This window comes from Perissodus microlepis, chromosome 17 (assembly GCF_051167445.1).
Source record: "Perissodus microlepis isolate ML-2025 ecotype Zambia chromosome 17, ASM5116744v1, whole genome shotgun sequence".
Lineage (NCBI taxonomy): Eukaryota > Metazoa > Chordata > Actinopteri > Cichliformes > Cichlidae > Perissodus > Perissodus microlepis.
This window is the reverse complement of record NC_140477.1, coordinates 4,839,996-4,867,359: the sequence shown is the minus strand read 5'-3', so window position 1 is coordinate 4,867,359 and position 27,364 is coordinate 4,839,996. Positions and strand designations below refer to the sequence as shown.

At 40.2% G+C, this 27,364-nt stretch overlaps 1 protein-coding gene across 3 annotated transcripts in view; it reads right to left on the bottom strand.

Moving 5' to 3' along the window:
- The window catches only part of tbc1d22a (TBC1 domain family, member 22a), a 165,920-nt gene that overhangs the window by 100,736 nt on the left and 37,820 nt on the right, over window positions 1–27,364 (bottom strand). Inside the window, exons 6-10 of one of the 3 annotated variants that reach the window (XM_084910466.1) lie at window positions 27,105–27,175; window positions 13,117–13,245; window positions 9,038–9,100; window positions 8,504–8,569; window positions 1,273–1,387 (exon numbers count right to left, since the gene is read on the bottom strand). In XM_084910466.1, coding sequence (XP_084766592.1) covers window positions 1,273–1,387; window positions 8,504–8,569; window positions 9,038–9,100; window positions 13,117–13,245; window positions 27,105–27,175 — 444 coding nt within the window. The remainder of the gene's footprint in view (window positions 1–1,272; window positions 1,388–8,503; window positions 8,570–9,037; window positions 9,101–13,116; window positions 13,246–27,104; window positions 27,176–27,364) is intronic. The other 2 variants (XM_084910465.1, XM_084910464.1) reach the window with 2 other exon arrangements.

Below are 27,364 nucleotides of genomic sequence, written 5' to 3'. Positions count from 1 at the left end.
GTTTCTTCCGGGTACTCCGGCTTCCTCCCACAGTCCAAAGACATGCAGTTTGTGGGGATAATCCAAATTGCCCATAGGTGTGAATGCGCGAGTGAATGTGTTGTTAGCCCTGTGACAGACTGGTGACCTGTCCAGGGTGTACCCTGCCTCTCGCCCTATGACAGCTGGGATAGGCTCCAGCGCCCCCCGCAACCCTGAAAAGGATGAGCAGAAGCGAATGGATGGATGGATTGTTAAATTGTTGCCTACCCCTCACCCAAACCCACAGGATGGTCCTGCTGGGGTTTTTTCCTGTTAAAAGGGAGTTTTTCCTTCCCAATGTCTCCAAGTCCTCCAAGTCCTAATGGCTCTAATTGTCAAGGATTTATCCTTGCAGGGTCTTTACCTTACAATATAATGCGACTATATGCAACTCTGGTTATGAATTGGTGCTATATAAATAAAGATGATTTGAGTTAAATTCACAGTGTACATACAGTGCAGTAAAGGAAAAAATGCTACAAAAAATAACAAGCAAAAAGTTCCATCTGGTCATATTTTCAAGTAGTTCAAACATTTAAAAAAATAAATCAATAAATAAAAATTAAAATTATATCCCATTTATACCGGCAATGAAATTTCTTGCAACTGCTTCCACCCTTCTCATGTTGAGGATCTGAAGCAGTGTTTATACTGTCAGAAGAGTTAAGTGTGAAAGTAAAATAAAGCATTCATCTACACAAATGTGGCACAACTTAAACGCTCACAGCGGGAGGGCCCTGGGAAAAACAGCGCGGTGTGCACACACACACATATACACGCCTACACGTGTCATGCTCTCTCACACACATACTGTACAGTCTAATTCCTAAGTGTTAACCAGAATGCTTTGATAGATGGAGCTTAAAAGCACATTCGAAACACAAACTGTAACCATGTGTGTGTCTGGATGAAAGCAGAAAAGAAAGAGGGATTGAAAAGAAGGGCGAGAAGAGGGCACACAGGTGCAGGAGGAGCTCTTTGGACACAGAGTTGTGAAAAGAGAAACGGTCTCAAGGGTCCCGGGGTTGATTTCCTGTGACCTGTGGTGATGAACTGGCGAGTAACCCCTGAGTCTCGCCAGCTACAAAAGGTGCCACTCTGCACTGTGGAGAGTGGCACTTTCAGCAGATGGGTAGCAGAAAGAGATGAGTGATCCTTACTTGAAAAGAATAATTCACACAAAAGATTAGGGAGTTTTAAAGTGAAAGTTAAAAAAAAAAAAAAAGGGGGGGGGGGGAGTTTGCCACTCACCAATATATTCAAAGACGAAAACGACGAAGAATGGTGTGACCAGGTCGTTGATGCCTTGCACGTAGCCGCTAGCGGGATGCCGGATGGCCCAGATAAACAGGATCCGTTCAAAAATCTTAAGACATACAAACATACACAGAGACAGAGTACCAATGCCATGAAAAGAGAAGAAAAAGATTCAATCCAACACTCTAATAACAACATAGTCGTAGAAATTTTTAACACAATGATTGACAACATATCAGACATTAAGCTGGTTGGAATTAGAGATTTAAATCATTAAAGCATACATGTCAGAAAGCGAGTGAGGTGTGGAAAAAAAGCATAGGAATCATTTCAGGCATGCTAAGCTGGTAAAGAAGAAAAGCTGGGCTCATGTCATGGGAAGCAGGTTTCAACTCTGCCACATTAGCTGATCATCTACTTGGAATACTGTTTAAACCCATCTCTTGAAAAACTAAAGGTAGCCTGGGGACTTTTGATCACGTGTAGCATATTTTTTTTCCTTTTTTAAGAGGGCTTTGTTTGGTTTCTTTTACAAAAGCATAATCCAGCAGATCTACAGGCGGTCATGCACATACACTCCATATTAATTATGGATGTAGCATCCAGTTCTGAAAAGTGAATCAGACTCATAATTGTCAACCTAAATTCTTTCCAATGCCCAGCAAAAGGGGGGTGGGGGGGTGACACGTTCCTGATGAGTTTATGATCTGGATCATTAGTTTCTAGTCTCATCTGATACAAAACGATGTTCATTTTGTAGCTAATGGTCCAATTTAGAAAAAGACAATAATGCAATGTCTGCTTTAAGATGCATTCAGTTCAATTCAATTTTATTTATACAGCGCCAAATCACAACAACAGTCGCTTCAAGGCGCTTTATATTGTAAGGTAGACCTACAATAACACACACAGAGAAAATCCCATCATATGACCTCCTATGAGCAAGCACTTTGGCGACAGTGGGAAGGAAAAACTCCCTTTTAACAGGAAGAAACCTCCAGCAGAACCAGGTTCAGAAGGGGCGGAACCCAGCAGATTACTGTCATCTGTTTTTCAGTCACATCTGCCCCTCCCTCGTTCAGGTGCACCGAAAGTCACTCAACCTCAGCTGTCAGCTGGTCAGTTTTTGGCTAAATGATTTTATTTTATTTTATTTAGAAAGAAGGACAATACATATTAATGAACATTTTAACAAATGTAAATATGCCAGATTGTAACCTTGGGCTAATTTCCATCTGCAGTGTTTGGCTTTAGGCCCCAGTTATTTTGTTTGCAACCTAAGTAGCGAAAGGACAAAAGATGCACCTCATTAGCCAAGCTAGTTAGATAGCACTATAGTCAGCTGACACAGTCACATAGTTTAACGTAGAGCTTGAGCGATACTGAATTTTTGAGGCCGATACCAATAACAATACTTGGAGATGTCCACCTGAATCTGCTTAGATCAATTGGTTATGTTTTTGGCAATTGAAAAACAAACAGTGAAAACACCAACACTGCTTTGGCGGACAAACTATGTGACATCAAAACTCATAAAATGGCCATAGGGTATTTCTACCCCCTCTTATCTACTGCCAATGCCAATACATCTACAATTAGCAATTATATAATGTCGGCCTGCCAATACATCCACAGTTAACCCTGGAGAACCCATGGGGTCAGAGCCGACCCCATTGGTTTTCTAGGGTTAATATGAACCATTTCTTTGGCTCTCCATTATCACTGAGCAACACCTCAGTCTTTAGCTCCTCAGCTGTATTTCTTGTTCTTAAAAAAAAAACACACCTCACTTTGAACTTTGTTCTCTAATTCTGGTGTTGGTCTCCTCCCTCCTCACTTTGTCTCTGTCTCTTCCTCTTCCCCTTTCAGTCAGTCTCCTCCATCTCTTTCTTTTTCCCTTCTTTTCAACATTTTTTTTTTTGCAAGGCAAACACTTCCATCTTTGTTATGGGTGGCTGTTTAATACTGTCAGCCCCAGTGAATTAGAAGAGGCTTGATGTTTAGCTTGTTTTTTTCTGTTGTGCAAATGGATTTCCCTCCAAAATACCAAGACAGACACACATTTTTCTTACACCTTGATGTACCGCACCCATCAAGCCCTTATGTTTTGGTGACCATGTCAGGTTTCTGTCACTTTCTAAATAACCTCATACCTCATTGTTTTATGGTATATAACATGGTCATGGTAATGGGTTTTTTGTTTGTGTTTTTACTGGGAAGTGTCTCCACAAAACCCTCGCCTTTTTATTTAAAGTAATTCCATCATTGCTAAGACAGTGGAAGAGAATGGTAAGCTCTCCCTGGCTTTCTCCTCCACACCTCACACCACCTCTTTCCCTATCAAAGCTGCATCCATCAAACACAGGAGAGGTGCTGGTGAGAGCAAGGGGAGTGGGTAATGGGACTTTCTTTTCATGCAGCCTCAAAAGCCGACATGCATATTTCACATTGTCAACCGCTTTGAGTGAACTCATGCACACAAAAACTACCCGGTCCACACCCGTTTTACTGTGAGGACAAAGACTCTAAACTCTGTATGTTTGTCTGTGGCATCATTTGTATATGAAAGCGAGAGAAAGCGCAGCTGCAACTGAATATTTTCTTCAGGAGAAGATAACATTGACTTCATTTGGAGAAGTCCAGTTTAACTTCAGATTCTCCTAATAATAGAGGCTATTTTTGGGGGGTCACAAAATCAGCTTTTCTGTCTCCTTTGTCAAAAAACTATTGTTCAATTCCATTAGCTCCAGTCCCCCAAGACCCAGATAAGGATAATCTCCAGAGATAAAAAAGAAATTATTACAACAAAGGTGTCAACTCAAGAAAATGTTCATTGATGTCTTGTCCAAATTTTGGGGAAAAAGGCCTAACATACATTCAAAACATTAATCTATTAAATATCCTACAATAACTATACGAGTCGCTTACATCATACCTATTTGTTATGCAAAGACTAAAATTAAAAAAGCTTGTGGTATAAGGCTCATACTGTGCTGAGTGATAAATCCTGCTCTTTTAGCCTGTAATCACAAATTGTATGCAAAACACAACACATTTGGATCTTGTAATTGCTGATTATCAACATCTCCTGAAGACAATATTGTACTCCAAAACAAGAAAAACTCCAACGCTTTAGATACCACTTAGGAAATCACTGCAGAATTGCTTCAATATCCCTCTCTCCCTGAAATGGAACAGACTGTTGACTGCCTTCCATCTTGACTAAATCTCTGGAGCCCCAGAGACAAACAAGTGAATGAAATGAAGCAGAGGTGATTTTCAGGTGGCACCGCAGCAAGCATAACCATATAAAAAAAAGGGAGGGGGGCCTTGGGAGTCTGTTGCATACCAAAATATATGAGGAGCACACTGCTTGAATATTTCAGTGTATGCTGGTGGCTTTTATTTAGCACGTAAGCGGGAAGAGCTGATGTGTGGGGATGAGAGGGAGAAAAACATGGGATCTGGGAGAGGGGAAATGGAGGTAAAGGGAAAAATACAAACATCAGATGAAGTAATAGTGCATACTGTAGATAAGATACTTGGTAGAAAACAAGCACCCAGCCTCTTCCTTGTCTGATCTCATTTCCATGCTAAGCTCCCTGCTTACAGCCTCGACATGTATCCTGTACAAAACAGGGGCAATGGGAGGTGGCACTGCCTGGGGCAACGTGCGTATGTATTCAAGTGTTTGCACATATTATAGGTCTGTGCACTCCTGAATGACAGCAACCCTCATCATTTTCTTTCACTTACAGGTACAAGAGAAAGTTTGGAATTAACATAAGTCTTCATGTAAGTCACAGCAGTCTGACTAAACAAAATACACAATCTGATTTTTGCATTAGCAGTCACGTGCAGTGGAGGCCAGATAGGAGCAGCACCTCGTGCAACCTCTTTCAGCAGTAAACAAATGCAACAGGAGGATTTTAGAAACGCTTTTTCCTGCAGGAGTGTTTCAATGCATCCACCTTTCTTTGGATAACTGAGCAGCCTTCTTGATTTGACCATTCCAAGATATTACCTTTCTTCTTTTCTAAGTTTAATTTACTTATCTACTAAGTAAAGCCTGAAAAAATTCTGAATTCATTATTCCCCTACTGACTGCAAAGCATCCAGATCTTGAGGCAGGACAGCAGACCCAAACCATGATGCTCCCTCCACCATGTTTCACTGTGTGGATAAAGATTTGGTATTGGTGTGAAATATTTTGACTCATTTTTGGCATTTTGTTTTATTTTTTAACACAACATTGCACATTGTGGCATAAGATCATTGTTCTACGTCTGTCCTATAGGTATGAAGAAGTTAATTACCTCTCAAAATTTGTTTAGCACCAGACTTCAGATATGTGAAAAAGGAAAAATACACTCTTTGTAAGCATTCTGGCTTCAGTCACCATGATAATTACAGCAAAGGTATTTGGCTGAGGTAGAGAAAAATGAGGCATAACCATTGGGGAATTTGGGATTTTAAACGTTTTACGGACATAAGTAACCATAAGTTGCTAAAGTATATTATTGGCATGATTACTGTTTTTACTACACATATGAATAAAATGGTAAAAAGTTAATTAACAATATGAGTGTTGATGTTGCATGGTTTTTCCACCAGAGGGCACTCTGCAATTTCCCTGTTGGCAACATCCCTGTCAAGAACGCCACAATTATAACAACCAGATGATCCCTGCACTGTCGGGTAAATGAGGAAATAAGAAACTACTCTTAACAAATGTTAGGAAAATCTGCTTATGTTTGTGTCTGAAAGAACGAACGTATCGGCTGAGATATCGGACTTTTAAATCAAAATATCAATCCTATCAGTTGGATTGATACAAAAAAGAAAACAACCTACACATGACACGATTTCTTTTCTTGTAACCTTGTATGTTATTCTGCTGATAACTGTCCCTTTATGTTCCCCAGCTATAGCAACAGTTGAGTTTAGCGTGTTACCAAAATATTATGACCTCAGCAGTGTAGTCATATGAGGTGCTGAAATGCAGAAAACAGAGTTTCAAACACTTTAATACATACTAAGACTTATTTTTAACAAAAGTCAAGACATTACTAGACTCTTTAATGACCTGTGGCCAACTTGACTCTTGTGAAACATCAAGTGGTCTTTGGTCTTTTGCAAAATAAAAATAAATAAATAATAATAATAATAATAAACATTGTGACCCATCATTTCTTTCTTGAAGATCCGGGTTTTCCTTTGTGCTACTTTTCCATGAACACATTCTTATTGGGTGGGTTTTTGTTTAAGTGGACACATGAACAAAGGTTTTAGTAACTTAGAGATTTCTGCTTGCATTTTGCTGTTACCTTTGGATCCTTATGTTTTCTTTAAATTTACAGACTTTGTTCTTGGTGTGACTCCAAGCTTTAGGACAGAGGTTCTGTTAATTTTTTCTAGTCTGCATTGTGATTGATTACATCATGTGTTCAATGAAGATCAACCACATTTTCACCTAAATGCAGAAATCCCACTATGTTGTATGGATGTCTGAGTGTGTATGTGCGTGCTTCCTCGCACCTTTGTGCAGGTATACACACAAAGCAGCTCGGAGCCCTGGGCACCTCATTAGCCTCCACCTCATTATGGAGTTTTCTATCTGTGTTTTCACTTCTCTGCTTCTCAGGCCAGTGGTTCTACTCATGACAGCCCATCCCTGAAGCACTAGAATAATAAGATAAGCTTAACCCAATATAAATGAATGGAATCAGGTTAATGTCCATGTTAAGTTGCACTGGGATGCTGCACTGATAGTCCCTCAGACCAGTGGAGTAACTTCTTACAAGAATTTCATAGCTAAAAGACCACTAACCATACTTACATTATTTCAATTTATTCTGTAACTTACAATGAGTAGATAGTTAAAAGTTTCAAGCCATAACCTGGCTTATAGTTTCTCACACAGCCCCGACCCTATTCTGGCTTTACACTTCATGTTTATTGAAGTGTGACATTCTGAAGGGAGACAACAACTCAATCAGATTTTAAATGTCTTAATTGATATAACTATTAAATTACATGTGAAATCAGTATTGTCAAGAAAAACCACTGATTTGTGGTTACGACAACTTTGTCACTTTGTGTAACTTATGAGTGTTAACACATTACTTCTGAGCCAACTAAACCATCTGCACACATTTAATACAAATTGCCTAGTAAGCCAAAATCTATTAATTAAAACTATTTTTTTTAAGGTAAAATCAGTATTGATTATTGTAGGTTCTTCGAAAGCATCTCAAGGTGACTATTGTTGTGATTTGTGGCTATATGAACATAACTCAATTCAAGTGAACTGAACTAATAGAGTGTAATTACAGGTTGGAAAAGTTTTTTTTTTTAAATGAACATTACAAAAAAAATCCAATACACAGTATATGTAGACTTAAAGTGATACTGATTCCTATTAAGTAGCTACAATCTGCATTTACCCATCAACAGAGAAACTGAGCAGACCCGATCTGAGTGAAATCAGCTGACATTTATTTTATACGTATGATAAAATATGCAAAAACGCAGCAGCTCTGTGTGAGAAACAAATGCCTTTAAAGTTATTTTTATGCATTTCTACTGATCACCATGAGAAAAAAGGTGCTTATGAGTTTTCCTAGCTTTTAACCATATTGTCCAATGTGCACAACTGTGACTAATAGTTCAATGTTTCAAACATAATGCTCAAGATGTTTTGAAGAAAATGACTTCTTATATCGGCCATAGCAGAGCACCCAACTGTAATAAGAAATGCTTCAGTAGAACTAACGAAGCACAACAAAAAGATATGAAACTGCCAACCATGCAGAGTGAAAGTTAAAAAGGAACTAATCCCATGCATGTAATTATTAAAATCATGTGTGTTCTTCGCTTGAGCAGCTGTGTATGTGCCCCATGCCAAATCATGCAGTGCTTAAGCAAGGGTCTTCCCATTTTACACTCGCAGGCAGATAGAAAAACATTAAGTAAATAAATCTGAGACTCGAGTTGAGACGGTATTTTTACTCTAACACTCAACTACTCTTCAGAGTTTGTGCCCCATTTTTTCGATTGTTATTATTGTCATGTTTTCCCCTCTTTGTAAGCCATCTCACATGTTCTGTCTTTAAGGTGTCCAACATCATCAGTGCCTCTGATTCCAGGACCAAATCTGCCTAAAAGCAGAAAAGGGAAAACCCTGCTAGGTGAGGTGGTGTGTGTGCAGCTGGAGGGGTCTCACCTCTTGAACAGAAGCTTGTTGAAAGAGAGGAATAAGAGGATTAGTTCTCGGTATGTCAATGTGAATCTGCAGAGAGAAGGAGAGAAAAAAAAAAGACAAACACTGAAGCAACGGGCAGGTTAGCACAGATTTGGCCATTACAGACAGTGACAGGAACGGAGAGCGAGAGGAACAGTTAGTGGATTGGTGTCTTTGATTGAAGTCGGACTGGGGTTTCAGTTATCTGAAATGGATAGCAGCTGTGGTCTTGAATGCAGCACTGCATATGAGTGCTGAGATGCCTCTACGATAATATGTGCTTGCATCAATGTGTGTGTGTGTGCGTTTATGCATGTACGAGACCACATTTACACCATTTCAGAGTGTTTACCCCGCAGACGACCGATACGACATGCGGACAGATTCATCAGAAGGGAGCCAGGCGGATGCAGGGCGGCAGCTGGAGCCAAGCCAACTGAAATAGCCCGGTCTGTTTGTAAGAGTGCGCGGCTGATTACGGGACTGGGCATTGGGTCTACATCCAGTCCACCTTACCTCTGTCACCTTTGGCTGCAGCACCAAAGATTCAGGACTCATCCTAGGAATGTCTATGTGGATCTGACAGCAACATGGGAGAGAATGTGTTAGACACACACGGACACACACACATAAACACAAACACACACAATATAAACGTCCTCCACATGTACTGCATTTTCAGACTTTTTCAGGTGTTATAAAGAAATGACAAAGGACATAAAGTGGAGTTATTACACTCACACCCAGTTCTATATTATATGTTGGAATGTATAGGGTAGCTTTGCATGATTACTTATAATCCTTATTTGTCTTATAGTGTACCGTGGTGTAGCTCGTCAGTTCATCCACTGTTTTCAACAAGCCACTCTAGCTAGTGGCTGCCCCTCACAAACAGAAGGTTTGAGCAAAAGATGTGTGGGGCCTCAGACGCCAAATAATTTACACATCTTCTGTCTTGATAGCATACATAGTCAACTTTGAGCATTTGGCTCACAGGGATGACTTCCACATATAGTGATGTTTCTACATCGAGCGAGGAACTTTTTAGAGGTCTGGCTTGTCTCTTTGTTGGTGCATTTCCAGAATTACTTAATGTAATAAACAGATTTGCATTAAAAATATCTAATGTGGAGCGCGGCCCATCTTAGAAATGGTTAATATCTTGTGTCCATCTGGATCTGAATCCAGATGGACTGGCACATGCATGCGTCCCTCTGCAACAAAGCCACACTACTAACCACAGAGCCACCAAAACTTACTACAAACCAATACTAAGTCCTCCTGGATTTAATGACTGAGCTGAAACAAGGTATGGAAGGAAGCTTTGGACATGTTTAATATGAGTGTGCACCATTTTCATAGAACATATGACAGAAAATAAGCCACAAGTATATCAAGGCCACTTTAAAATGGGAAGTTGTGGTATTTCCTCGTCGTGCTTCATGGTCATATGAAGCAGGACGAGGTGGTCTCTTTGAGAATATAATAATTCTCTATGTAAGTTCCAGTAGCATTCAGCTCACTGTTTTAAAATTGTATTTTGACATTTGACATTTTGTAATTGATAAGGCCATCGTAAATGAAGGGTCGGTATTTTCATCCTCTAGTGGTCCAAATATTTTTAATGCACCAGAAATAAACCAACAAAATGCCATCTCCACACAACACTCTTCTCTGCTTGCTTGAAAAATAACAAAAAAAGACCAAAGCTAGATTTTTTTTAGATCACTTTCTCCTGGGGAAGAATGAAACTGCTGCAGTACATCAAAAGGGTTTGCAGTTCAAGCTGGGACATCCGTATGCACACGTACATTCACTCACACACACACACACACACACACACACACACACACACACACACACACACACACACACACACACACACACACACACACACACACACACACTGTGTGGGCAAGTTACAAGGAACATAAACAAAAATATAAAAGAGACAAAAGAACAACCTCGAAACAGACGGACATTCAGAATGGATGATGGACACACAAACACAAGGATGACATGTAACAGAAATGAGCGGAGCCCTGTGTGATATCACTTAAAATTAATGACATACTTGAACAGTAGACCCACTTTCTCTTTACAAAATAAAGACTACACAGACTTACTATATTAATAATTGCAGGCCACAGAGTAGAAACTCAGTGAAGCAAATGAACCTCCTAGTGTTCCTTCTTCTTGTGTTTTTGGCAGCGTGATTTGGATCGCCATCACGCTGCAGTATTTCTCATGTTGTCAGCCAGTATTTTGGTAAATTCACAGGCATTGATGGTCCCATCTATAAATGTCATCTCCCTTTTGCACTCAACTAGCTCCAAATCATCACACCTGCGCTCTCTGTGCTTCACTGTCGGGACTATGCATTCACTGTAGTGGTCCTGCTGAACCGCGCGTGAGCCAAAATAAATTTCCTCTTTGTGCTTCTTTTTTAAAGTCTACACCATTTTTTTTTTCTTTTCTTTTTTAAGTTGTTCGAACAGGCTGACATTACAAACTGTCCTTTACACTGTCTGAGCTACCACAGAAACACTCTTTCCATGGATAAACCCTGAGCCAAATCTGAAGTACTTGCTCAAACTTAAGGTCCGAGCCCCTTTGCAGCTATGTATCTTAACCCACATTCGGTGCTTAAATTCTGGCCTGCCTACATGCAAATACATCTGCACAGTGATGCGGTGCCCACCTCATAACAGACTGTTGAAAACTTTTAGAAATATTTCAAAAAAAAAATTAAATACGGATAATTAAATATGATGTCTTTTCCTATGCCCGATACTTTCAGTAGCTGTCTTATTTCTGCAAAGTTTACCGACTGCGGTTTATTGCAGTATTTTGCTACATTAAAAACTAACAGCTGGGAAACTTGCAGATGTTTTGTTGAAGCCTTTATGTGGACCAAATTGCATGTAAGACAGACTTTTGGAATATACAACATTACCTGGGATGTTATTTTGTGGATTAAATTAAACCATGTCATTAAACTGCATATGCCTGACCCTTGGTGTGATCCCCATTTCCTGGCGTGAACCATAGTAAAATTGAGTCTGACACTCGTGCTATACCTTTTGATTACTTCTGCAGCCGTCTCATTTCGACTCATTTATGGTTGGTCACTGATATTCCTGTATGCTTTACATGTGGGAGAATTCTCACAATAAATGCATTTCTAGCTCCTCGGGCAGTTCTTCTCCACGTGGAGCTATGATGCAGACACGTAGATTCAACATGAAGAAAATTCTTGATCACTTCAGTTTATTTTAAGTCTTTGCTTTTTTAGCAAAACTGTGATTAACATGGGTATTTAATTTTGCTGAACTGAGTTTCTACTTTGGGGGTCTTTGTTTTCACTGTATTGTTTTTGTTTTTGACTCTTCATACGAGGAAATGATCTACTTAAAAAATGCAGTTATTTAGAGATCGCACAGTTTCAAATGATGTCAAATGAACACGTCTGTGCAGCAGAGAATATGCATTCTCATCTCAAACACTGCACTTTACACACTGTGCATATAGCACCACTTTGTTTTCTACTACATACAGTAAGCTACTTTTTATCTCATTTTATTTTACTTCTGTACTTATTTCATCCAGTCTTATTTACAGTAAGCAAAACTGCACACGGGCATCTTCCGTTCTGTTGAGTACTGTATGTAAACATGTATAAACAAAAAAAAAATCAAAAAAGAAAAGAAAGAAAAATACAGAAACCCAATACAAACCCACCATCCTGAGCAACATGAATGCCAAAGTAACATATGTACAAACACACATAATCAGGCACACAGCAAAAATAAATAAACAAACAAACAAACTAGAAATCACTGCAGCACAAGTAGAATCTGGCAGAAAAAGGAGGCTTCAAGACACAATCCAAACAATCATCAAAACAAAGTATGCCAGCTTCCTGGCACGGTGCAGAGGAGATCAATGGGAAATTGGACGGAATGTGAGAAATATGTGTTTTTGCTATCGACAGTTCACTTTGATGTTCCTTATCGGCTCAAAATGAATGGGAAGTAGTCGAGTGTAAGAACGAGGGGATGGTGGGTGTGTGTGTGTGTGGGTGTGTGTGTATGTGTGTGTGGTGGTGGTGGGGGGTAAAAACAGATATTTTCAGAACCAAACAGAATACTGTTAATTTCAGTATCTCTCTGAAGCCGCTCGTCTCTGGTCTGTGACACAGACACACACAGACGAACAAACAATCAGACGAGTACATGAGGGAGAAGGACGAGAGAACAAAAGAACACAAGCAAGGGGGGGGGGGGAAATGCAATAAAGATCACATTTTTGCCAAATAACTAGTGGCAGTAATCCTGACTGCAGGGCCAAATTCTGTAAAAAGGCACTCTTTACACACACACACACACACACACATATATATACACAAACAAACAAACGCTTACACTGTTTGTGTCCTAAATGCATGCTGAGCTAATACATTGGCAACAGGAGGATGCTCTTGTAATTGGAAAGAGGACTCTTTCTGGAGACTTTCATTCATTCTGTCCCTCAAGTTGGGGGATTCAGAAAGCTATAGACATACGAGATGTGTGGGCTCGTGTATATGCATGTACCTGTCTGTATGTGTCTTGATGATGCTCATCATTGCGAGAGTCGTAGTATTGCTGGATGAAGCCGAAATATTCTTGCCTCTTCCTCTGTAGAACACTTTCCCTCCTCTCTGCGTTGGCTGGCAGGTAACCCTGATAGACAGAGAGTGAGAAACATACAACATCACCCATTTAAATGTTGATGTAAGTCACACTGTAGATTTGATTTTTCTATTTATCTTCTCAGTTCTTCATATATTCTTGTTTTTGGATCCGACTCAATTCAGTAAGAGTTCAGTTTTGAAGTAAAGTTACAGCTGAAAAAAAATGCTGTATTTTAATTCACTTTCTTGCAGACAGCTCAAAGAGAAGATTGATACTACTTTCATGCCTGTGTATTATTGATGAAGCTGAGGCCTGGAGCTGGTTAGCTTAGCTTGAAAAGAACCTATTTGGCTCATTTTCAACTCCAAACTTTTAACTTTGACTTGACTTGAGTGGCTTTGCATAATTCACACTTCAAGATAATCCCAATTTTTCTTATTCTGGGCTTCGGTTCAGCTACCTTTTAGAGCTGCTCTCGCTTTGAGTCATGTTTTTCTCATTGGCTGTCACTCACAAACAGTAGGTTTGAACAGCAGGTTGGCGGGCCTGTTGTACAGCAAGGATAGTCTATGCCTGAGAATATATATTACAAATATCAACTGTTTATTAACGCATAAAGATCCAGGAGTAGAAAAACAACCCATGTGACAGTACGCTTTATTAGGTACACCAGCTCAAATGCTCATTAATATCTAATAAGCTAATTACAAGTAATATTCTTCTGCCAAGGTATGCAGAAGACCGTTACTGTTCACAGAACACAATGAAAATTTAAGCAGCAGAAGACCACACTGGATGCCACTGCTGTCAACTGACAACAGGAAACTGAAGCTACCGTCCACATGGGCTCAACAAAATTGGACAACAGAAGATTGGAAAAATACTGAGTGGTAAGTCAATACTCTTATTCCCAAAATATTAGCAAACAGAGGATTGGCTTTAAATGTTAAGGCTGGCCAGAGCTTCACATTTGCCAGATACTATTACTATGGGCGTGAATTCTACCATTAGCTCAAAATGCTAACTCATTTTGACGCTCACCATGCCTCTTGTAGGATTAGTAGTGAGTAACCAATTCACCTGTCTTTTTCTAATACATGCAAACATGCTTGTCGATTCCACATGGGATTCATTAATTGAGCATATATTCAGGGAGGCCATCTTTCCAGTGTTTAAAAACACACAATGGTTTTAGGTTTCCCATCTCAGTACTATTTGTTTCTGTTTGTACCATTTAATGAGCTTTTATTTTAGAACTTGCTCTCAAAAAAACTTGCTTTGAGTTTTTTTTGAGCCAAGTTCAATCACAACCCAGACTCCACCACCTGGGACTACGTGGTTTGTAAATGATACACTTCAGTTTGCAAAGAAAACTTTCTGCTTCCTGCCCAAATGCTTTCTGCTTCTTCAGGGAGTTACCTTTAAATGGGTATTTGTGCGTGTGTGGAGGGGGGTGTTTGTCAGACGGCATATGTGAGCATGCATTTGTGAAAGACTGTTTCCTGGTTATGTGGTCAGGCTTATGCAACGAGGAGAAAGTCAGCCCCAAAACGAACAAAAAAAAAATACATCTATTAAAAGTGAGAGCTGGGGCTAGGCGTTCTGAAATATTCAGAGAGTTACAATCTTCAAAACTGAACTCAAACATGACTTCAGGCCCTGAAAACTACTTCCCGTGAGAAAAAGCTGGTTCATCTAGCTGTGAAACATTCAAAGGGTCCCTTTTTATTTTAAAATGACATCTATGAATGAACCATTTTTGCCATTTTTCTCTGAAGAGCTTTGATTATGACAACGGACAAAACGACTGCCTGTTATCAACCGCCTTTTAGATGACAACTAAGCAATCTCAGAGACTGAATAACGTCGACCCGCTGCAGGTGAAAGCCCTGTAAGAAATATAATAAATGCGCCTTCAGGTTTTAGATTGTGTTTCTTGTGTTGTGTCTGCCTGTTCTTTCTGTGCCTTTGTGGGTTCATGCAAGCTATGTTAGGTTAACTGTTGATTGACTGTTAGTGTGAATGTGAGCATGAATGGTTGGTCTGTCTCTATATGTTAGCCCTGTGACAGACTGGTGTACTGGCTACGGGATATACTCCGCCTCTACCTCTATGACACCCAGGCTCCAGCTGAACCTTGACCCTGAATTAGACAAACGGTCAAGAAAATGAATGAATGAATGAAATCTTAACTGTAACTCAGATGTAGTCACTGCAGTGTTGCCCACTAGTTTCTTCCATGTTCCTATCAGTCTGAATGAGTCTTTGCAAAGAGCACAACTGGAGGGGACTCAACTCAGCTGATAGCCAGAGGTGATTGTATTTTGGTTATATTCCTATAGAACAAGGAAAGCTGCTCAGTGCAGAAGTAATAATTGAATGTGAATTTCCACCTATGTAGACAACAACAGATTTATCAGAGTCAACTGTTGAATAATCAGAAACCAATCGTATCTAATTACCAAATCGACCCCATTCCATCACAGACCCACTCCGTCTTATGGCAACATTTAAGGCAGGATTTAGAGCATGTTGTTATGCTTGACAATCTCATTTTGCAGCAAATAAATACATAAAATGACTGGCCAGGCTGTTAGTACAGTTAAAACGATAATATTTGTCACATAAATAACAAAGGCAAGGGCTTCCAGACAGCCATGCTCCTAATAATGCAGAACTTTGTTAGCGTTTAACCATGATGATTATATAAAAATCCTGTTCAGCTACAGGCTGAAACTGTTCTTACAGCAGGCTGTAAAAATGATTATTTCTACTGTAGAGTTGGGCACTCTAACATCAGGTCTGTGGGGGCTGAGCCTCAGTGGGCCACTAGAAGAACTCAAGTTTTCTGTGAGTGATGAGTTTGCTTCTTCGTGACCACTAAGTCAGCATATCTCACTAAAGAAGACCATGATGTGTTACTAAATGATCCTGAAAGCTAGCAAGTGGATTTTTGCCCTTATATTGTTACACTGACGTGGCTGCGGCTCAGGTGGTCGAGTGAATGGATGAATGAGTGAATTAGTGACCCACTGTAAAGCCCTTTGTGGAACAGATAAGGTTAAAAGGTTCCATACGAGTGCAGAGCACTTAGCATTTAAGTACAGACCATATGCTGCTCCCATAGGTCAGGACTAAAACTCCCTACATAAATCTTACAAAGATGTCTTTCCTGTAAATATTTCAGCAAACAGCTGCTCTCGTGCACGGATTTGTCATCACTTCCAATTAAAATGAGCATATTTGGCTGCTGATCACACACAAGTTAGAGCAACTGTGTCTTGGACTGGCTTTAGTGGAATCCCCATCAAATTAAATTCATCTACCTGCTCCAAGAGAGTCGGAAAATCAGAACAGGCCCTAAAACGCGGATGTGCACTGTGTGTTCATCATCAATGTGTGTCTGTCTGTGATGTGATGCTGTTGTCATTCGTTTCAGGAAGCGGGAAGCCATTTTTTTGAAATATGTGGGCAAGCAGACAGAAACGCACACAAACCATCAATTTTGAGCAACTGTCTACAAGACAGTCAATAAGTGTAGTGACAGAAGTTTCTCTTTCATTTGTTTTCTGTTCAATCCTACAAAGACAAGGCCCCAAGAGAAGTCTGCAGAGTCTAGAGGATTGTCTGCAGCAAAATAACAACTTTGCCTGCAAAAAGCTGAACACACACACCTGGCAAGCACAAACACTGAGAACAGTTAAACTTAGCTATAGAACAGTTATATTATAATGTGAACATATATATGCGCACACACTCTTAAATCAGAAACATTCTTCTCACGTGTTTCTCGTGACCTGTGACATTTTAAATTCCCTGCAGCAACATAAATCCAGTGAAGTACTGCCCCGCTTCTTACTCATCCACCCGACTGTCAATGCTCAGTCGGTGCTGCCACTCATCCAGACAGTCACATTTGTGCCAACATGACCCCCCCACCCAACCCAGATCCCTGACAACACACACACATGGTCTCTGCCAATATGTCCATGCGTCACATGTTGAAACTGCTCCACATGCAAACGCACACACTTGTATACACACAAACACAATTCAGTACAGTACAGGGCAGCTACAAAGCAATGGGCTCAGACATTAGGTGCGCTCTGCCAAATGAGGGACAGTGTGTGTGTGTGTGTGTGTGTGTGTGTGTGTGTGTGTGTGTGTGTGTGTGTGTGTGTGTTGAAGGTTAATGGACAGCTTAGTGGAGGTCAATCACACTGCAGCTGTATTACTGCTCGATAGGAGAGCAGGACACACACGGGAGGATTTGACAAATATAGAGGAGACCCAAACACGACCATACACGTATTGTAAAATGAAATCACAGTGACAATTACTAATTCACATGACCAGTTAAAAGATATCTGCCATCTGACCTAAATGATAAGCATCTCCGTCTCCAATTACGAAGGCACTGTGCAAAAAAAACCCCCCCCCCAAAAAAAAAAAAAACCCACAGTGCTAACAAGTGATGGACTAGTGTTTTGTGTACACATGACGTAAAACTTAGCAAACAACCAACAGCCAGGGCTTATACAGCAGCGGTCCCCAACCCCCGGGCCACAGACCCGTACCGGTCCGTGAGTCATTTGGCAATGGGCCGCGAGGCCGCGAGTTGAGGCTCGGGTGTGAAATTTATGGTTTTCAGGGTCCATCCATTCGCTTCCGCGCATCCGTTTCAGGGTCGTGGGGAGCGCTGGAGCCTATCCCAGCTGTCATAGGGCAAGAGGCAGGGTACACCCTGGACAGGCTGCCAGTCTGTCGCAGGGCTGACACATAGAGATTCACTCCCGTATTCACACCTATGGGCAATTTAGATTAATCAATTAACCTATCCCCACAAGCTGCATGTCTTTGGACGGTGGGAGGAAGCCGGAGTACGCGGAGGGAACACACGCAAACACGGGAAGAACATGCAAACTCCACACAGAAAGACCCTGGCCTGATCGTGGAATTGAACTCAGGACCTTCTTTCTGTGCGGCAGCAGTGCTAACCACCGTGTCACCGTGCTGCCCTTTCAAACTTATTGTTATTTTTTTTCCCTGGGTCTTTTCCTGTGTTATGAATAAATCTTGTATTTATCTATGAAAATATTGTTGGACATAAACTGGTCCGTGCCGCAAAAAAGGTTGAGGACCGCTGTTATAGACTGATGACAATTTTAGTTCAAACTGCCATCAATATGTGCGGAGAAGAGGTACAATAAATGCATTTCTAGAGCCATCTGTCAAACATGGTGGATCTGTGATGGTTTGGGACTGCATTTCAGCCAGTGGTGGTGGGAATCTTATCAAAATTGACAGAATTATGAACATAGGAACATACAGAAAAAACACACAGTGGAACACCATCAGTCATGGATTGGCCTCCCCAGAGCCTGCACATCGACACTGTTAAAGCAGTGTGGGATCATGTTGACAGAGAACAGAACAAAAGGCAGAAACATCCTTTGAATCTCCTTCAAGAAGCCCGGAGAACAAGAAAGCTTGTCTGAGAGTTCCGGCTGTGTATTTCCATTTATGTCTGCACAATTAATCACTGCACCAATTTGTAATTTACCCAAAGTAAAGGAACAAATAAATGCACCATCCTGTAAATGTAAATGTTTTAGAGTTAGTTGAAGGAAAGGGATGCAGAGAGCACAAGCAGCTCGCCTTCTTTTAGAAAGCAGAAAACTCAAGAGCACTTATGCTCGAATCTGACAAATATTTTATTTAATTTGTGATCTACTTCTTGTTTGTTTTTTTCTTGTTTGTTTGTTGTTGTTTTTTAAAGGAGATTTTAAGAAGACAGACGGGAGACTGACAGCGAGGCATAAATGCACGAGAGCTCTACGTGTCCTGCCAGTGGTGCAAAATGTAGCTTCTGCCTCTGTTAATCAGTCTACATAAACCTCATCTCTTCCTCTCTTCATTCTTAATGCATCAATCTACTCTTCCTCCCGTGGATCCTCCACTTCAGTAAACTCTGTCTTCCAAAAAAAAAAGACCAGGGGAAATATGCTTGGGGAATCCATTTGGGGAATTTAAATGAAATTGTTGGAGGGGTTTTTATACCAAGTCTCCTCTCTAAATTGATTTCTACTTAGAAGGAGCACATTATTCTAGAAGGAGACCAAAATAAACTGTCCCACTGCAGGCATGGCAGAAGTTGAACAAACAAAACTTTACTTTCTGTGTTTAAATGCTTGTTTTTCTGCATGTCCACATTTTTCTATAAACGCAATATGAGTTTTTCAGTGCTTCGTGGCAAGATCTGAGGAATTTGGAAACCTCCAACTGAAAAATCAAAGTAATACACTGACTCACTGCCTATCAACTACAGATATCAAACCCTTCAATCATCAGGGATTCAACATTCTACTGATCCAAAATTCTACTGCATGATATTCATTATTAATTACCTACACAATCCTTTCCTAACATCTCTTTATTAACCTCTGAGTGATGGAAGATTTGCTGTTGGAGGACAAATGCAATTGAGTTTGTCATGATACTACGCTACGTGAGCACCAATAGTGCATTATAGTGTAATGAGGACAAGTACTGGTGTACATTCCCTGCAAACACAAACGCAGACAGCACAGGGCAAAAAAACTTTTGCTATATAACCGTTGAGCCACAGCCTGATGTTTTACAGGGCTTGTACTGCAGCTCCAGCAGACATGTGCTCCACTCATTCAGCGACAGGAAGTTCTAAACAAGCAACATGGAAGGTAAGACTGATGACAGCCCAGCAGGTTCTGCAGGACTTTGACCTAAAAAAAAAAATAAAAATGGATGGCAGTATGTAGGCTGTGTCACAGTCAGCTGGCATTTAACCACTTATGCCGTGTAAACACAAATGCAAAATTTATGGGTAATATTATCATCGTCCCATAGATTTATAGCATGTTATAAAGGAAATTAGTCCCCAAGAACATTGCTGCCACAGATGTGGTACTTCTGCTACTGAACCAGAACCTTTGGAGCCTGATGCCTGTAGACAGAAGAGTCATGAATCCTGTCATTGCTTCATAAAATTGAGATCTTTGGAGTTTAGAGGTTAGATCTTTGAGCCATATCCAAGCAGTTTTTATAGACCATAAGTCCATACTGCCATTGCAACTGGGCACATGATCGGTTCGTAACAACGCTTAGGTGGGTCACATGTGACCAAGTACCAGCCACACATATGCCAGGACACAAATGTGTCTACTAGTACCTACTCGGCTCGGCTAGCTTCAGTTTTAGCTGTTTTCCATAACATTTGAGTACCACCTTAATCTGGGTGGGGTGGTTGTAGCAATGTGGCATGAAGGTTCCTTGACATCATTTGTATGTGACACACACACACACACACACACAACACAAGCGCCAAGCCACCATGGTATGGTGTTTCATAGCATGAAAACGTCTGCACCTCATGGTTGATTTGTATGTGCACGTTTTCCTTGTCCGGTCATTAAGTCTGACGTCACTAGCCGTGTCTGGATCTAAACTCCGCTGCAGGTCCATATGTCAAACGATCACTATGGCATTACTGAGAGTTGAAAAACTGTCTAAAGTCTTTCATCTTTAATAAAATGATCAGCGCTCTGCTCTACCAGGTGTAACAATTGAGTTTAACATCCAGGCATCCATGAAAACGGAATTTATGACAATTAACAGAGTTAGAAGTTAGCAGGAAGTTAGCTCGCTAGCTTCTATCTAAATACAATATAGCATGTCCTGACTGCGGGGTTTTGGAAACAAATTAAAACGTACAGCTCTGTTATCACTTCCAACATAAATGAAGACAGAAAACTAAACAGCAGTGACGTTTGTAGGGTTACTGAAGTTTGTCTAGCTGGTATATAATGATGTGCTACGTGATCGCTAGCGACACAGCTATGTTAGCATAATATAAAAGGACCAAACTTCAGCCAGGAGAACGACTGAGATAATCCATCCACAATACGAGGTTAGTCATTCATATACTGCTGCATGGGCTGGGCTGTAGTTACATCCTAAGGTTTTAAAAACTGGGCTTAAATAAATGATTAGCGGTAATAAAAGCCGAGGGAGGTCAACAGTGATCACTGACTGTTTTAGGAGCTTTTTGAGATTAAATAGAAGAAAATACATAACATTAAACATGTTAACAACACAAAAGCCATATTAAACGCAGATTACTTTAGGCCCGGAAGTAGGATTCGTCACGTCATCACTTAACGACCGGGTTGCCAGGTTTCTCATGACTTATCCAGCAACGTCACTCCCTGACAAATCAGAAGCATGCAGTCTGGTGATGTCACATTTTTGGCTAGACTCCGCTTGCTAGGAGCCCCATGTCAAATAGGTACTAAAAAGTCCTGGTACCAGGTACTACCACCTAATGGAAAATCCTAAAAACCGAGTGGAGTTGAGTCAATTCGAGTAGGTGCTAGTGGAAAAGAGGCAAAAGATTTCCTGCATTATAGTAAGATGAGATCAGTGATGTTTAGGGCTGTTCGATATAACGATATATATCAGATGATGATATAAAAACGTCTATCGTTTCATTTTACGCTATCGTTTGTTTTGTCGCAAAATAAACCGTTTACAGCAATATTTTTTTCATTGTTTTGATGGTCACTGTAGAATTAATTTGTTAAAGTGCTCTCTTTCTCTTATATTTAAAATAACCACACTACGGACAGAAAAGCGACTGTTTTTATGCATTGTCGTTAGCAACAACGATCACGTGGCTCCACCATCCGCTTGTTTATTTTCCACATGAAACTTTCACAATAAAACTGAAGATCCTGTTGAGATTTTTCAAAATAAAATGAATTACATGAAATAGTATGCAGAGTGTTTACGAATGAGAGGCCAAAAAGAGCCGTCAGCTTCGTCCATCAGTCAGAACACCTGACACCAGGTACATGACGACCAGCTGAAAACACTTCATGCAAGTCGAGATGCCCGAGATTCACAGAATTTACAGAAAATGCAACATTTTTGTGATATATATCATTGTCGGGATGATAAATGTCTTTTATCGGGATATGAAATATTGCACAGCCCTCGTGATGTTGACTTCACACCTCAGTAGTTTTAATATTGTGATCGAATGGTGCAATCCATAACTGGAAAAGACACAACACGGCAGATTAGCAAATAGCATTGCGTTTTATTCATGACTAATGAGAGCACATCTTTAAAGATTTGGAGCAGAGAACATGCAAAATGCATATTTCACCTCAAATATTAGACATATACAACTCAACATTTTTCATGTCCTGGTCATGAATCTATTAACTAAAAGCAACTCGCTCATGTCTTGTTAGTTAATATTAGCATGGCTCTCACCTTTGAATGAGGCAGAATGGAACAAAATGTTCTAGCGAGCTGAAGTGCCCGTAAGGTTGATCGTAAGTTAGCCCCAAATGAAGAAAAGCACTGCTTTCTCCTTCTTTTAGGCACTATAATTACATGTAGTGTAGTAAAGTTTAACATAACCTCTAAATCTGTCCCCTCTCCCACTGCCTTGATATATCTCATATAACCCTTTAGCCTTATCAATATTTCCACAGCCAGTTAGTTTTCTCCTCTCCCGCCACTTCACATTTAACAGCCACACTCCATTAACAAATGTACATATTGCCACAGGCTGACATTCTTTCACAAAGCAGGAAAGCCATTTAATTTCTTTCTCCTTCAGGCTCGGACACCAAATGCTCTTTAAACAAATGAAATAAGACAGTATTATTTCTGAAATAATAGGAAGTTTAACTGGATGCCACGGGCAACCTGTGGAGCCTCTTGCAAATAGCGAAGGGAGGTAGAGGGAGCTATCCAGTGAGGCTAGAAATTGGCCCTCTCTTTTGTAGCCTGGTTTCAAGATTTTGTTTGCCTGATTCTTCATTTCCACTGCGGTTAATAACAGGGAAGACAGTTATGGACGATTTCTGTGATGTGGTGGTAAATGCAGCCCGTTGGGGGAGCATTAGCGAGCTCTGACTGCAGTGGGAAAACTTGTTTCTCGCTTTTGTCAAGTAAAGAAGAGTGCAGCTCAAGCATGCCTGCTGGAGGGGAAGAGGAAAAAAAAATCAAATAAGTTAGTGCACGCTGGTGAGCAGGAGAAGGGCACAAGGGACGCCACTGGAGTGAAGTTTTATTAGGTGCCTCAGCCAAGTTTATGGAATACAGCGTGGGCTGTGAGTCTCGCTGTGTGTGTGTGTGTGTGTGTGTGTGTGTGTGTGTGTGTGTGTGTGTGTGTGTGTGTGTGTGTGTGTGTGTGTGTGTGTACCAGACAGAGAATAGATTTTTTGAGGCTGATCCCTCCTATCTATTTCTTCATTGGATCATACCACAGGCAGGACAGAAAAAGCAGTCAAGTGTTATGACACCTCAGACGATATTAGTGCTTCTGACACTTTGCACACTTTTTTTACTTTCATCCAAACCTTAGATTTAACCCTGGGACAGTTCACCCCTCAAGAGGCTACAAGATCTGGTTTTCTACAAGACCTTGAGAGGTGAAGTAGAGATCCTTTCATATGTGTAAACAGTTTGGGGGGGTGGGAGTGTTTTGCTTTGAGTATAATGTCAACATCCTTTGCTCATACCGACATCTATTTGGGCAACAAATGGAAAAACTTAAGAAATAATAAGCATGTGAAGATTAAAGGAAACTAAACTTTTTTTTCCCCCTTCCTGGTGTGCGATTGTTTTTTATTACAAATTCTTCCACTGCTAGGTAATTGTCAATCTGATTGTTTGTTAGAACTATTGCAAATGAATATGAGTAAGTTTGCTGAGATATAACAAGCTACAACCTATGGTGCTGAAAATGATGCTAAAAACAATAAGTGCAGTTTCTTCAATGACCATTTGAGGCAGACTGATACCATAGACTAGCATGGCAAAATGCACAACAGCCACAAAACTCACGTTTATGTGCTGTTAAATAAAGCAGTTCTGGCCACTGTAGTTAATTTCTCCATTTATAAAGACTATTCGGTACTTATTTTTTGAATAAGTCACAAATTTGGATTTAGCGAGAATAATTTTGAAGGAAACAGGTTATCTGGGGTGATTTGTGACTGAAGGATAGCAGCAAAAGTGAAAACATGGTAGTAATACCTGCCACGGTTATAGGGTTTGGACACAGTGACACAGACAAAAATGGAGGCTGAGCTGATGATTTTCATTGGCGGTGAGCAGAATGGAAAGGACTAAAAAAAAATGAGTAGATCAGAGAGACAGCTCAGGTTACGTAGTTTGGCGACACACTAAGAGAGGCAAGGGGGAGATTGTTTTATACATGTGCAGTGGAGGGGTCTACTGGACAAAGGATGTTGAAGATGGAGCTGCCAGACAGAAGGAAAAGAGGAAAAACCTCAGAGAAGATTCATGGATGAAATGAAGGAGAGGGTTGGTGTGACAGCAGATGATCTGCTATGGAAACCCCTAAAGGGAGGAGCCAAAAGAAGAAGCCAAAGATAAAGTTAGGGGTGCGCTCACTTTGACAAGTGTTGCAACACTGGAGGCTGTAACTGGCAGCAGGCTGCTTGGCCTGGCTTCTGTTCGTTTTGAGCCTCTGCTTTGGACCTCTCTGTCGTGTTTCTGGAGCTGGTGCATTTTGGAGCAGTTTGATGGAATTACCAAACAAATAAAACAGCACTAATTAGCACTACGTATGTGTATGTGTGTCCACATACATCTCACTTTGATTTTAAGTGGGCTGGACAAGTGAAGCTCTCCTTTCTGCCAGTGGAAAGAACTTTACCTACACACTTAATCCCTTGTGCTTATATGATAATGTAAATAAAAGAAATGTGATTTTAACATTGCATCGGTTTTTCCACATGACAAAGAAATGGTGCTGTGGTAAATGAAAGAAATCTTTCAGCATCTGAGCTTAAATTGTAAGAAATAAATATGTAAAATTACAGAAAAACAAAATCCTGTTAGCCCATTGTCCAGATGTTCCTGTAATTATAAAAACAGAAAGTTTCTGTTAATTCACAGAAAATGCCCTTTTTTTGAGGAACCACAGTAAAAAACAAAGTCAACTGTGGAATAAAAAGAAACTTTTTCTGTTATTTAATTGTTTATAACACATAATTATTTTGGTGTAGAATAAACGGCCATGGGGGAGGTCTACATTAGCAGGAAAAGTTGCAAAACCTATTAATATACCGTGATAAAATGAATGCCTTCTTTCACATCTTTCACAGTATCCTGTGGACCAGATTGAAGTCTTTGTCCTTGGACCTCATGTTTGACAACATGAGGACTAGCAGTCAACACATTTTGCCTAACTTATAAAGGATCAACTGTTGGAGACCAGCTGGAGACACAATCTCTGGGAGTATTGCATCATTAAAGACATCCAATGTAAAAACCTTGGCCAAAGCAAAATGTAATGCATTAAACTTTATGGTTCATATTGCTGATGACTTAACACTTTATCCTTTCTTCACCCTTCAAAACAAAAACCACGATGTTACAAAAATCAATGCCAAGTCCAGAGATGTATGAGTAATCTTACTTTACCAATAACCATCTTTTATATACAGCCCATGAGAAAAGATACTGACTGTGACTAAGTGAGAGAACCTGCTTTTCTTCAGTGTCACAGCAATCCAAACACAGTCATATATATTTTAGCAGGAAGAACCTGATGTAGCAATTTGGTGCCAATTTGAAAAAAATGTAATTAGATTTTTCTGTTACAGCTGTCAAACCATAAGGCACTGAGTGCTGTGTAACAGGGGCAGGAGAACTTGTGGAGGAGGGATCATTTCTACAGCATCCAGCAACAGTTTCTCTTTTCCATTTAATTTCTCCAACTCTTCAACCTTTTCAGTTTTGAATCCTTCATGTTCTGTTTTTTTTATAATATATTTCCTTGCCATCCACACAATCCCCACCTCTGCTAGCTCTATCTTTTTCTCCCCAGGGAAGCAGAGGTGGTGCAATCATTGTTTAAACACACCACAGGGCAGTTGTTCTTTGCACGCCCAAACTTTGCTGCAGTCTTCACTTTACATATATATATATATATATATTTATACACATATGCAGATTGTATGCATGCATGTTTACACTGTGCATGGAGACACAGAAAGATGCTAAATCAATAAATTAACTCTTATCTGCGGTACCTTAGTACACTAAAAGTCCTGAGATGCCCCCCTCCTCTCTTCTGTCTGACTGCCTGCATTACAGTCATTGCTGTGCAACTTCATACAGTGTTATGAGCCTTTACTTCAGTTGAGTACCAAACAAAGCGGCCATTAATGGTTAAAGCACCCAGTTGGTAACCTCCCACTACCCAAAAAAAACCACTCACAAACAGGCACACACACACATATACACGCACGCGTGCGCACACACACACCTTTAATGACATCTTTTCTGCGGCACATTAACTATTGTGCGGTAATTAATGGGAAAGTCATGGTGTTCAAAAAGCCAGTCTTCTCTCTGCAGACTAGAAGCTGTTCACCACAACAATGGCTTAATGAGTAAACACACCGTGCGTCTCATGAATAAATTATTTGTGCCTTGCAATTAATTTTCCCTATTGAAGCTTGGAGAAAAAAAAAAGCAGGACCGCTACCAGTCTTCATAAATCAAAAAAAGGGAGGGGTTAGGGAGAAAGAACATGACAGGAACTTTGAGCGTGTGCGTGTGTGTGTGTGTGATCATCTGTAATGCGTTGATCTGTGTGTGCACACTGGCTCATATTTGATTAATCTTTTTCCTCCTCTGCTTGGTTATGAGGTTACGCATGTCTGAGTGCGTTTGTAGTATTTGTGTAAATGTGTTTTTATGTTTTACAGAAATTTGTGTTTTAAAGCATTCTTGGGATCTAAATATAATATTTAATATTTAATGTAATAAACGTAGACCACTTGTGTGTATAGCCAAAAAATAAATAAATAACTTACTGAGAGAAGTTTCCATGCTATCGGTCGGACCTGTCGAGGGATTCCGGACCAGCTGAGTTTCCGCAGCTCATCTGGAAAACAAACACACAAGAGGCTCTTTTTACACACCATTCTCTGAAATATGATATACACCATCCTGGCATGTATACTACTTAATGTCTAAGGTTTAGGCATTAAAACATATTAACAGTGCATTCCAAACTGAAGTCACTGATGGATTTTATTAAATAATTAACCTCATACAATGAGCAGTTAATAGA